The 13,193-nt window shown below is 48.8% G+C and overlaps 1 protein-coding gene across 2 annotated transcripts in view; it reads right to left on the bottom strand.

Moving 5' to 3' along the window:
* Positions 1-13,193, bottom strand: part of LOC119972371 (chondroitin sulfate proteoglycan 5-like) — a 110,764-nt gene that overhangs the window by 13,565 nt on the left and 84,006 nt on the right. Inside the window, exon 4 of one of the 2 annotated variants that reach the window (XM_038808950.1) lies at positions 9,506-9,553. The exons of the other annotated variant lie outside the window; for it this stretch is intronic. Within the exon in view, the coding sequence (XP_038664878.1) occupies positions 9,506-9,553 (48 nt within the window). The remainder of the gene's footprint in view (positions 1-9,505; positions 9,554-13,193) is intronic. 2 annotated transcript variants of the gene reach the window in all.

Genomic DNA, 13,193 nt, shown 5'->3' with positions numbered 1-13,193 from the left:
TCTGTCTGGAGTTTGCATGTTCTTCCTGTGCCTGTGTGGGTCTTACCGTCACAATCCAAAGATGTGCAAGTTAGGTTGATTGGCCATGCTAAGTTGCCTCTTAATTGGAAAAAAATAATTGGGTACTCTAAATTTATTTAAAAAAAGCTTTTGCAATCAATTTCTCGCCCAGGTTACCATGGTAACATTTAAACATAGAACCTCTGGGTCATAGAAACATAGAAAATAGGAGTACGAGGAGGCCATTCAGCCCATTGAGCCTGCTCCGCCATTCATTGTGATCATTGCTGATCATTCAACTCAATAGCCTAATCCCCCTTTCCCCCTCATATCCTTTGACCCCCTTCGCTCCAAGTTCTATATCTAACTGCTTCTTGAAAACTCATAACCACTCCACTCCCCATGTATTTTTAATGCAAGTGTGAGAGAGGGTGAGCAAAGATTATCAGACCCATCAAGATCCTCCTCTCACCCAGAGACACCATTCTCACATCGCTCCTGAGACGGAAAAACCTGCTGCAATTCAAAAACTCTGTGAAATGTCTCTCTGACTCTGTACCATCACACAGACAGCCAGGAAGCCACAGTGTCGCATTACTCATCGGTGAGACCAAGTGTGGAGAGCTGCGTGCAGTTCTCATCTTTCTATTTCAAAGCGACAGTGCGGCAAAGGGCGACGAGATGAATCATAGAACTGAGGGGGCAGGTGGCATGAGTAAACTAAAAGTATTTTTCCTACTTTTGAATTGTTTAACCACTTGCTCACCCCCACCCTCTACCATTGCAGAACCCACTTATTTGTCAACTTAATTCTGATGTTTCTGCCCCCCTCCTTTCTCTGGAAGTTACTCTCCATGTGAAGAAGGAATTTCCAGCATCATTTTCACCTTTTACTAGTTTGAACCTTTGACCTACTCAGGCACTTTAATTTAAAGTTATATTTGTCATTTCATTTCACAGAATTACAGAATTGTCACAGTGCAGAAGGATGCCATTCAGCCCATTGTGCTTGCACTGGCTCTCCAAATGAGCATCATGACGTAGTACCACTTTCCTGCCTTTTCCCCATATCCCTGCACATTGTTTCTATTCGTGTAACCATCGAAGGCCCTCTTGAATACCTCGATTGAACCTGCCTCCACCACACTTCCAGGCTGCGGATTCCCGACCACTCGTTGTGTGAAATAGTTTTTCCTCACACCGCGCTTACCTTCTTCTTTCCATTGATCATCTAATATTCTTGTGTAAGTTCACGCCTTGCTGCCTCTTTGCAGACTGAAGGGCTCAGATCTCTCTCCTCTTTTCTCGTAGGCAGATTCAAAGTCCAAAGCCTTTGGATTGGCCATGATAAATTGCCCTTAGTGACCAAAAAAGGTTAGGAGGGGTTATTGGGTTACGGGGATAGGGTGGAAGTGAGGGCTTAAGTGGGTCGGTGCAGACTCGATGGGCCGAATGGCCTCCTTCTGCATTGTATGTTGTATGTTCTATTCCAAAGGCCTGCGGCCAGCCATGTGAAAAAGAGGAAAGCTAGCCCCTTGTCAAAGTGGTACTCCTTCCACCGCCCGCATGTACTGAGCAATGTCAGACAGTTAACAAGGGCCTGATTATTTCCCTCCTTAATTTAAAAGCCAATTTCAACACCAAGCTGAGATCAAAACATAGATGCAATGAAGAAGGCTGTTCAGAAAGAAACTACAGCAGCCAACTGTTGACTAAGTGTACAAGCTTTGCCTGTCGCAGTTTCAGTCTTTGATCCATTTCATTCCCAAATATCCCGAGTTGCCCACCTTGATGTTCTGATTTCGGATTTATCCACCAATCAGGCAGCAGCACTGAAACAGCTTTTTCCAAACCATTAGAATAATAAAGCAAACAGAACAGAGCAGCAAATAACAAATAGACACAAATGGAACCTGGTTATCCTAGTTTCAAGGCCAATATTGCCAGGGCTAGATTGCCAAGGTCCAAGATTGAATTGTCAAGGCACAGGGTTGGGGTTCCATAACTCTGTGCTGGATTATCAAGGTTCAAACTCAAATGTGAAGAGTCTGGGTTGAAATGGCTCACATAATGTAGCAGTTTATGTCCACATGCAGCAAGAGTTGGACAGCATTCAGGCTTTGGTTGGTAATTGACAAGTAGTGCAAATGCCAGACAATGACACTCATCAAGAAAGAGTTTATTCATCTCCCTAATGCATTCAATGGGCTTTACTATTGTTGAATGTTCCACCTGGAGTCGCCATTGAGCAGAAACCTGATTGTGCCATCTGCATAAATACAGTGAGTAAATGGGCAGATCAGAGGTTGGGCACATGCAGCAAGTTACACACCTCTTGACTCCCAAGGCAGAAGTAGGATGGAATACAAGTAGAACACTCTCCATGTACCTGGGTGAATGCATCTCCTACCACACTCAGAAAGCTCAACAGAGCAGCCTGATTGATTGTCACCCCATGCACCAACTTAAATATTCATTTACTCCACCACCAGCGCACTATGGTTTAGCTCAGTTGGCTGGCCAGCTGGCTTGTGATGCAGAACATTGGTCAGCAGTGTGGGTTCAATTCCTGTACTGGCTGAGGATGTTCATGAAGGCCCTGCCTTCTCAACCTTACTCCTTGCCTAGATGAGTGGTGGTGCTCAGGTTAAATCACCACCAGTCAGCTCCCCTCAAAAGGGAAAGCAGCTTATGGCGACTTCATCTAATAGTAATAATAATTTGCCGTGGTTTCTTCAACAGCACCTCCCATAACTGGAATCTCGACCACCTAGAAGGACAAGGGCAGCAGGCACATGGAAACATGTAAGTTCCATTTCAAGTCACGCACCATCCTGATTTGGAAATATATCACTGTTCCTTCACTGTCACTGGGTCAAAATCCAAGACCTCTCACCCTAACAGCACAGTTTATACCACACAGATTACAGTGGTTCAAGTCAGCGGCAGCAGCTCACCACTACCTTCTTTAAGGGAAATTAGGGAGAGCTAGAAGTGCTGGTCCTGTTAGCAATACACAAACAAATATCAGGGCTGAATTGGCAAGGTGCAGTGCCTGGATTTCCAAGATTCAATGTACCAGCATTCAAACAGGTCCACAGATTGCCTTTCCCCACAATCTGGACATCCTATTCAAATGATTCTCAACGTTCTGGCTGGATCCCTATCTAGTACCCATCCCAAGCACTGAGCATTCCTTAGCCACATTTATTTTATTTAAAAAAAAAAATTTTTATTGAAAAATTTTGTATTTATATAACAACGAACCGCAATAAAATACCAACAATAACAATAATGATAACAGTCATAAACATTCGCTCATCCTCAATGAACAACAAAACATATTAACAACAACTTAATATTAAGTTAAATAACCATAGAAAAAAAAGAAACAATAAACCCCCCCCCCCCCCCCCCCCCCGGTAAAGAACCCCCCCCCCCCCCCCCGGGTTGCTGCTGCTATTGACCAAGATACCTATCATTGAGCCAGGAAGTCCAGAAAAGGATGTCATCATTTATAGAACCCTTGTATTGATCCTCTCAGGGCAAATTTGACCTTTTCCAATTTTATAAATCCCGCCATGCCACTGATCCAGGTCTCCACACTTGGGGGCCTCGCATCTTTCCACTGCAGCAAGATCCTCCGCCGGGCTACTAGGGACGCAAAGGTCAGGACACCGGCCTCTTTCGCCTCCTGCACTCCCGACTCCGCCGCAACTCCAAAAATCGCGAGTCCCCAACCTGGTTTGACCCTGGATCCAACCACCCTCGACACCGTCCCCGCCACCCCCTTCCAGAATTCTTCTAGTGCCGGGCATGCCCAGAACATATGGGCATGATTCGCTGGACTCCCCGAACATCTGGTGCACCTAGTCCTCACCCCCAAAGAACCTACTCATCCGAGTCACAGACATATGAGCCCAATGCAGCACCTTAAATTGGATGAGACTCATTTATGATGCTATGTATCTCTAATACAGGGTCTTCCCCAGCCAATGGTCCCTCCAGCTGTCAGCCTTACTTTGCCAGCAGGTTTGCTTTGGTGACGCTCAAGTCAAAGAGCAGCTTTTGTAGGAATAGTTAACACAACATAAAGTAAAAGTTAAATCTGAGACCCGAGGCTTGTATTTTCATTTAACGTATCGGCGGTATGAGCAAGACTGAAGCTTATCACTGTGGTGAATTATAAACACTAATAATCCACACTGTATTGTACAACATGTGTTGAGCCTGTACCTTTTACTAGATCATGTGTAGTTACGCGGCTCTACCCATAGGGGGAGATAAGGAGCTTGTACTGGGCTCCACCCTTGGCTCCTCCCATTGCTCCGCCCATGGCTCCTCCCACTAACCGGAAGTATAAAGGTTGCTGTTGTGAGCCTGCCTGCCAGTTCATCTAGAGTTCATCTCATTACAGGCAGGCTCTGTTGTAAGATGATTAAAACCACTGTTCGCTTCTAACCACGTGTCGCGTGAATTGATGGTCTCATCAATTTAATCGTCTTAAGAAACATTAAGGAATGACCATGGAATCAGCCCTCAAACCTGATCGACTGGAACTCGACCCACAGGATGCAGAGGCGAAAGAAATCTTTTCACACTGGCTCCGATGTTTTAAGGCCTACCTGGCTGAAGCAAGCACTACAGAAACTACAGAGGAGCAGAAACTCAGCCTACTGCACGCAAGGGTGAGCCATCGTATATCTACTCAGTTAAATTGTACCGGCTCATATACAGAGGCCCTGGCCCTACTCGACAAAATGTACGTGAGGCCCGTCAATGAGGTCTACGCGCGCTGCGTTTTTACTACTCGCCGCCAGCGCCCCACAGAATCGCTAGAAGAATTCCTAAGAGACTTAAAAACCTTATCCCGTGACTGTAATTACCAAGCTGTAAATGCTGCAGAACATAGGGAACTCGCTGTCCGCGATGTATTTGTTGCAGGCCTCAGATCCAATTACGTGCGCCAGCAGTTGCTTGAGAAGGGGGCCCAAAACTTAGAAGACACTGTAGAACTCGCCACTACTATGGAGGTCTCGTTCCGCAGCCTCACCTCGTTCCCCACGGACTCCGCGACCCCGTCATGGGCCCCCGACCAGCGACTGCCCCAGGTCTGCGCCACGCGGCCACCCAGCCATCGCGCAGCGCCAGCGTGTCATTTTTGCAGGCAGCCCCAGCACCCACGGCAGTACTGCCCGGCCCGCAACGCGACCTGCAGCAACTACGGTCGCAAAGGACACTATGCCCGGGTCTGCCTGGTGAAGAAATCCCCCTCTCCAAACTCTCCCTCAGCCCAAAGTACTCGCTTCCAAAACTCACAGGCCCGCAGGCTCCGAAATGCTGCAGCCTGTATGCCGACTCCGTCCCCACCCGACATGTGCGCCTCATGGGGGTGGCCATCTTGGCAATCCTCCTCCATGCGGCCGGCCATGTGCGACTCATGGGGGCGGCCATCTTGGGCTCCATCCTCTCCAAACTCAGCAACCCAGATCGAAGGCTGCGACCTCAGCGGGCATTCATCACGGGGCCACTCCAGCACAGCTGTTCGAGCCGCCGACTAGCCACAACTCAGCGCGGTCACGTTGGACTAGTCGCGTCCGAAACACCTCCGCAACTCCATGATGACCGTTAAAATTACGGGTACAGTACACCGTGCCTCTTCGACTCCGGGAGCACCGAGAGCTTCGTACACCCAGATCTGGTAAGACGCTGTTCGCTCCCTGTTTTTCCTGCACGGCAAACTATCTCCCTCACTTCGGGTTCCCACTCTGTCCACCTCCAAGGACGCACCGTCGCGACCCTAACGATCCAAGGCGCTAGCTACTCTAATTTTCAACTATACGTCCTGCCCGAACACTGCGCCCCACTCTTACTGGGACTCGACTTCCAGTGTAACCTCAAAAGTCTCACCCTCAGCTTCGGCAGACCCCTACCCCCACTCACTATCTGCTGCCTAGCCACACTGCGAATCGACCCCCCTCCACTCTTTGCCAATCTCATGCCGGACTGCAAACCCGTAGCCACTCGCAGCAGGCGGTACAGCCTGCAGGACAGGGTGTTTATCAGAACCGAGGTCCGAAGGCTCCTACGTGAGGGGATCATAGAGGCCAGTAACAGTCCTTGGAGAGCTCAGGTGGTGGTCGTCAAGACTGGGGAAAAATTCCACATGGTCGTGGACTATAGTCAGACCATTAATCGGTTTACGCTCCTCGATACGTACCCCCTCCCCAGGATTGCAGACATGGTGAATCAGATGGGCCAGTATCGTATTTTCTCCACGGTGGATCTGAAGTCTGCATACCACCAGCGCCCAATCCGCCCGGAGGACCGCCACTACATGTCGTTCGAGGCCGATGGCCGCCTTTTCCATTTCCTCCGGGTTCCCTTTGGCGTCACGAACGGGGTCTCGGTGTTCCAACGAGCAATGGACCGAATAGTGGACCAGTACGGGCTGCGGGCCACATTTCCGTACTTGGATAACATCACCATCTGCGGCTATGACCAGCAGGACCACGATGCCAACGTCCATCGATTTCTCCAGACGGCCCAGAAACTCAACCTCACTTACAACATGGAGAAATGCGTTTTCCGCACGACCAGACTAGCCATCCTCGGCTATGTCTTGGAAAACGGAGTCCTGGGCCCCTACCTGGACCGTATGCACCCCCTCTTAGAACTCCCCTCCCTCATTGTCCCAGGGCCCTCAAACGGTGCCTGGGATTCTTTTCATACTATGCCCAGTGGGTCCCTCAATATGCGGACAAAGCCCACCCACTATTTAAGGCCACACTTTTCCCCCTGTCGGCTGAGGCTCGCCTAAGCGGCCATGCGGGCGGTGGATGAATCCGTCCATTTCCAGGTTGAGAGCGACGCCTCAGAGGTCGCTCTTGCAGCCACGTTAAATCAGGCAGGGAGACCAGTCGCATTTTTCTCCCGAACCCTCTCCGCTTCAGAACATCGACACTCCTCAGTCGAAAAGGAAGCACAAGCCATCGTGGAGGCTATTCGTCACTGGAGGCACTACCTCGCAGGTAGAAGGTTCACCCTCATCACCGACCAAAGATCGGTTGCCTTCATGTTTGACAACTCGCAAAGGGGCAAAATTAAAAATGATAAAATCCTGAGGTGGAGGATCGAACTCTCCACTTACAAATACGATATCATGTATCGACTGGGGAAGCTCAACGAGCCCCCAGATGCCCTGTCCCGCGGCACGTGCACCAGCACGCAGAGCGACCGCCTGAAAGCAATCCACAATGACCTCTGCCACCCAGGGGTCACCCAGCTCGCCCACTACGTCAAAGCCCGAAATCTACCTTTCTCCACTGAGGAGGTAAAAGCCATCACCAGGGATTGCCCGATCTGTGCGGAGTGCAAACCGCACTTCTATAGACCAGACAGGGCCCACCTGGTCAAGGCTTCCTGGCCCTTTGAACGCCTCGCCATCGATTTCAAAGGGCCACTTCCCTCGAATAATTGGAATGTGTACTTCCTGAATGTGATCGAAGAGTTCTCCCGCCTCCCTTTTGCTATCCCGTGCCCCCACACGGGATATGACCTCCCACACAGTCATTAGGGCCCTGCATAGTATCTTCACCCTGTTTGGTTTCCCCAGCTACGTACACAGCGACCAGGGTTCGTCCTTCATGAGTGACGAGCTGCGTCAGTACCTGCTCGACAAGGGCATTGCCTCGAGCAGGACTACCAGCTACAAGCCCAGGGGGAACGGGTAGGTGGAGAGGGAGAATGCGATGGTCTGGAAGACCGTCCTACTGACCCTCTGGTCCAGGAAGCTCCTGACCTCCCATTGGCAGGACGTCCGCCCCGACGCGCTCCATGCTATTAGGTCCCTCCTATGTATCACCACCAACCCTCACGAGCGGCTCTTTGTTTTTCCCAGGGGCACCACCACGGGGGCTTCGCTCCCAGCATGGTTGAAGACACCGGGCCCGGTACTCCTCCGGAAGCACGTCAGGGCACACAAAACTGACCCACTCATAGAGAAAGTGCTTCTACTACACTCAAACCCCTAATACGCCTTCATAGAGTACCCTGACGGCCGCCAGGACACCGTATCCCTCCGGGACCTAGCGCCTGCAGGACCGAATCCCACCACTACCACCGCCGAGGTACCCCTCACACTACACCCCACCCAACTCGTCGCGCCCCGCGCACCCGCGCCCACAAGTTTCCAGCGCCCCCAGTCGAACCAGACGGGTACGAAGCTTGGACAGAATCACCCCCGGAGTCCGCCATCGTACCCCAAACAACCGTGATCGTCCAGCCACCGGAAGAGGCTGCAACCCTGGTGCTCCGCCGATCACAACGGACAACTCGACCACCGGACAGACTCAATTTGTAAGCCATTACCCCCGCCGGACTTGATTTTTTCATAGGGGGTGAATGTGGTGAATTATAAACACCAATAATCCACACTGTATTGTACAACATGTGTTGAGCCTGTACCTTGTACTAGATCATGTGTAGTTGCGCGGCTCTACCCATTGGGGGAGATGAGGAGCTTGTACTGGGCTCCACCCTTGGCTCCTCCCATGGCTCCGCCCATGGTTTCGCCCATGGCTCCTCCCCCTAACCGGAAGTATAAAGGTTGCTGTTGTGAGCCTGCCTGCCAGTTCATCTACAGTTCATCTCGTTACAGGCAGGCTCTGTTGTAAGATGATTAAAACCACTGTTCGCTTCTAACCACGTGTCGCGTGAATTGATGGTCTCATCAATCACCCATCCTGAGAAGTTGCTGACTACATAAAATGCTTTTATAAATGGTGGCCAATATATTAAGAGTCAACCACATGATGTGAGATTAGAGTCATATATAGGCTCAGAGGCTACTTTCTATGCATTAGCAACCTCACTGGGTTTGTGACAATAATTTGGCTGGTTTGAAGCTCATTCTGTCTAGTCCTGGCCGACTAATGACCAGATTTACAGAACTCAGTTTCACAATTTGTCATGAGGAGATTCAAAATATTAAACTCAGGATTATTGACCCAGTATCCTTAAACCACCTGATGCTAGTTACAGAAAGAGGCAGGAACACGTCTGCGTGATCAAGCAACAGTCTTATCGGAGCAAATTTCAATCAAGTTGGGGACAGAAACAGCTTGAACCCCTGCGGCTGGTCACCCACCATACTGGGACACTTGCTATAAATGTCAGGTAAGGGGTTAGGATAAGACTCGACTGCGATGCCCTCTGATAAATAATCCAACAAGACTTGCTGCCTGTGTGCACACAAGATGGATGGTGCCTTGGCAATGAGAATCCAGAGGGTGGCCGAGGGCACACGGAAATTAGACCCTGGAATTGTGAACTCAGTGGTCCAGTCAGTTTGCACAGTGAGCTGTTGATCAAAACAAAACAAGGAGGTCCAAGGTTCAGGTTCCTGGCCTGTGCTACATTATCTGCTCTGAACTGGGCCATAGGAACTGCAGTATGTCATTCAGCACCTCAAGCCTGTCCACCATTAAGCTCAATCGTTGCTGACCTGTGGAATTGTGATTGCTCGTTTCCTGATCCGATCCAGTAGCTGGTGCTGAAAAGAATGAGCACATGAAGGTTAGAAGGACAGGGATGGGATGGATTCTGAAACAAAAACAGAAAATACTGGACAATGTCTGCAAGTCTGACAGCATCTGTGGAGAGAAAAGGGAGCTCACGTTTTGACTCTGGATGACTCTTTAAACGTTAGTTCTTTTCTCTTTCCACAGATGCTGCCAGACCTGCTGAGATTGTCCAGTATTTTCTGTTTCAGATTCCAGCATCCGCAGTAATTTGCTTTTATGGGATGGATTCTCATGCCTTCAGGAGAGAGGAGGTTCTAACTAGGCAGAGTAAATGATTGGTGTACGGAAATCTTTCACAGAACTGCTGGCTAATTTTGAACAGCTATTCAGCAACTTGTCTCCATGGAAACCATAGGCCCAAACTGGGTCACGCCTACTTAATCCCTTTCCCCAGCCAGTTCCCAGCATTACACTTTTTGCATCTGACTGACACAACCTTGATTGACAAGAAGCGATGAAACATTTGCTTTGAAAGTTGTTTCTCTTCATCACAGGCGGAAAACAAGAAAGGTCAACAATACAGGGTTCCTTAATTAGATTTCACATAAACCGCCCTTTCATTATTGATTACACAGAGAGCACTGTCTGCCTCTGTGCTAATGAGCATCCTGCAAAGACTCGATAAACACCCCACTGAGGGGCCTATTCCCCATCGGTAATATAGCTGGGGTCCTGTTGTGCCGAGTCCACTCAGGAGTGGATTCAACGTCTGCTATCACTGCAAATCCAAAGAATGACATTTTCTCATGGTGCCAGGTGGCCAAAGTGTCCTCCTGTTCATTTATCTTATTTTATTTGCTCTTGGGATACCAAACTAGGTTGAATATTCACATTTAAGCAATGCTTGCTGTTGCTGCAGAAATCACAGTAATTCATGTGAAAATGTGCGAATTTAGCTTGCTGCCTCAGAGGGCGTGACCTGAAAAAGAGCAATAAAGGAATAGGTCGGCTACGGACTGACAGAATGAGCGAGATAATAGAAGCAGAGAGAGAAAGGGGTAATATGAATGCAGGGAGAGGGGTAATATAGTGAGAGCATGTGGGATAACATTTGCAGCGAGTCCATTGGGTGTGTTCATATTAACTGTGTTGATCAGTGTGTGTTTCTGGGTGTGTGTTAATATTGACAGGATATCTCAGGGTAAATGTTAGGTTATCTCTGTGAGTGCAGTGCAGAGGGAGGCCATTTGGCCCATCGGGTCTGACCTGGCCTTCTGAAAGAGTACCCTACCTAGGCCCACTCCCTCATTCTATCCCCGTAACCTGCTTATCATTGGACACTAAGGGGCAAATTAGCATGGCAATTTACCTAACCTGCACATCTTTGGACTGTGGGAGGAAACCAGAGTACCGGAGGAAACCCACGCATACACAGGGAGAAAGTGCAAACTCCACACAGGCCGTCACCCAAGGTCGGAATTGAACCCTGGTTCCTTGTGCTGTGAGGCAGCAGTGCTAACCATTGTGCCACCATGCCACCCCATATTATTATTAGCTGTGTTATTCTTTGTGCGTAGTAGTATTGACAGATTGTCTCTTGGGTGTTTTAAATAAGGGGACCCATGGGAGTGTGTTGATATTAACAGTATGTCTCTGGGAGTGTGTTAATATTGACTGAGTGTCTCTGGGAGTGTGTTAATATTGACTGAGTGTCTCTGGGAGTGTGATAATATTGACTGAGTGTCTCTGGGAGTGTGTTAATATTGACTGAGTGTCTCTGGGAGTGTGATAATATTGACTGAGTGTCTCTGGGAGTGTGATAATATTAACAGAGTGCTTTTAACATCTGCTAATAACAACAGGGTGTCCCCAGGGCAGGAGGTGGGTTATTATTAACAGTGTGCCTCTGGATGCGTGTTACCATTTATTCAATGTTTCTGGGAGTGTGTTAATATTAGCATTATACCTTTGGGTATGCATTCATTTTAACAGGGTGTCTCTGGAATTGTGTTATTCTTGACAGGGTGTCCACGGAGTGTAATAGTGTATTAATATTCACTATTAAGTTGTTGAAATGAAATGAAATTCACTTATTGTCACAAGTAGGCTTCAAATGAAGTTACCGTGAAAAGCCCCTAGTCGCCACATTCCGGCGCCTGGCTGGTACGGGAATTGAACCGTGCTGCTGGCCTGTCTTTGTCTGCTTTCAAAGCCAGCAATTTAGCCCTGTGCTAAACCAGCCCCAAATGACCACTTAAAATCCAACTTGCTAAATCAGAAGTTGAGGTCCCAGAACTGTTGAGTGGAATTCTCTGTTTGGGAGACTAAGGCACGATCTAACTTGCAAAAAATAGAATACAGAGCACGTATAACGGGCTTTCTTGGCACCTGCAGCATTGGCCTCGGTCGGGTACGGCCCACCAAGGCCGCACTTACATCATTTCCAGAGAGGTAATTCACGGATAGTTTGCACTGAGTGCTGAATTTGGGTGCATTTGAGTGCTGTAGTGAGAGTTTGGTGACTGAGGGATATTAAGGGTTTATTTTTTATTTTTATCTAAAGTCTAGTCCTTCTTTTATTTAGTTAATTACCTTAAAAGTTGCTGTTTGGTTGAGAAGAAGGTGAATTTTCAATCAGCTTGAAACAAAGGTTCTACTTGTAACTACTTGCAGCTGGAGCTTGTTAATTAGTTAATTGGATTAGGTCAGTTTTCAGAGGCTAGAGTCACAGTATAAATCTGAGCTAGTTACAGTGCAGACTTTGTTTGCACTGAGTGCTGAATTTGGGTGCATTTGAGTGCTATAGTGAGAGTTTGGTGACTGAGGGAGTGCTGAATTTGGGTGCATTTGAGTGCTATAGTGAGATAGATAGATAGAGAAATACAGCACAGAACAGGCCCTTCGGCCCACGATGTTGCGCCGAACTTTTGTCCTAGGTTAATCATAGAATTTTGGACACTAAGGGCAATTTTTCACGGCCAATCCACCCAACCTGCACATCTTTGGACTGTGGGAGGAAACCGGAGTACCCGGAGGAAACCCACGCACACATGTGGAGGATGTGCAGACTCCACACAGACAGTGACCCTGGAGTTGTGAAGCAATTGTGCTATCCACAATGCTACCGTGCTGCCCTTAAGAAGTTAACCTACACTCCATTATTCTACCCTAATCCATGTACCTATCCAATAGCCGCTTGAAGGTCCCTAACTTTTCCGACTCAACTACTTCCACAGGCAGTGCATTCCATGCCCCACTACTCTCTGGGTAAAGAACCTGACTGGGAGCAGAGTCGGAGGGCGGAGTTCCAGTTGGTCCACAGTGCAGCTGTATTCTGTAAGGTAAGAGGGGATGGAGGCTAGGGCGATTGCATGCTCCTCCTGTAGGATGTGGGTGGTGAGGGATACCACCGGTGTCCTCGCTGACTATACCTGTGGGAAGTGAACCCAATTCCAGCTCCTCAGAGACCGTGTTAGGGAACTGGAGCTGGAGCTCGATGAACTTTGGATCATCCGGGAGGCAGAGGGGGGTAATAGAGAAGAGTTACAGGGAGGTAGCCACACCCAAGGTACAGGGCAAGAGTAGCTGGGTTACAGTCAGGGGAAAGAAAATGAACGGGCAGACAGTGCAGGGATCCCTCGTGGACATTCCCCTTCAAAACAAGTATAC

The sequence above is a fragment of the Scyliorhinus canicula genome, chromosome 10 (assembly GCF_902713615.1).
Source record: "Scyliorhinus canicula chromosome 10, sScyCan1.1, whole genome shotgun sequence".
Taxonomy (NCBI): domain Eukaryota; kingdom Metazoa; phylum Chordata; class Chondrichthyes; order Carcharhiniformes; family Scyliorhinidae; genus Scyliorhinus; species Scyliorhinus canicula.
This window is presented reverse-complemented; position numbering and strand designations above follow the sequence as displayed.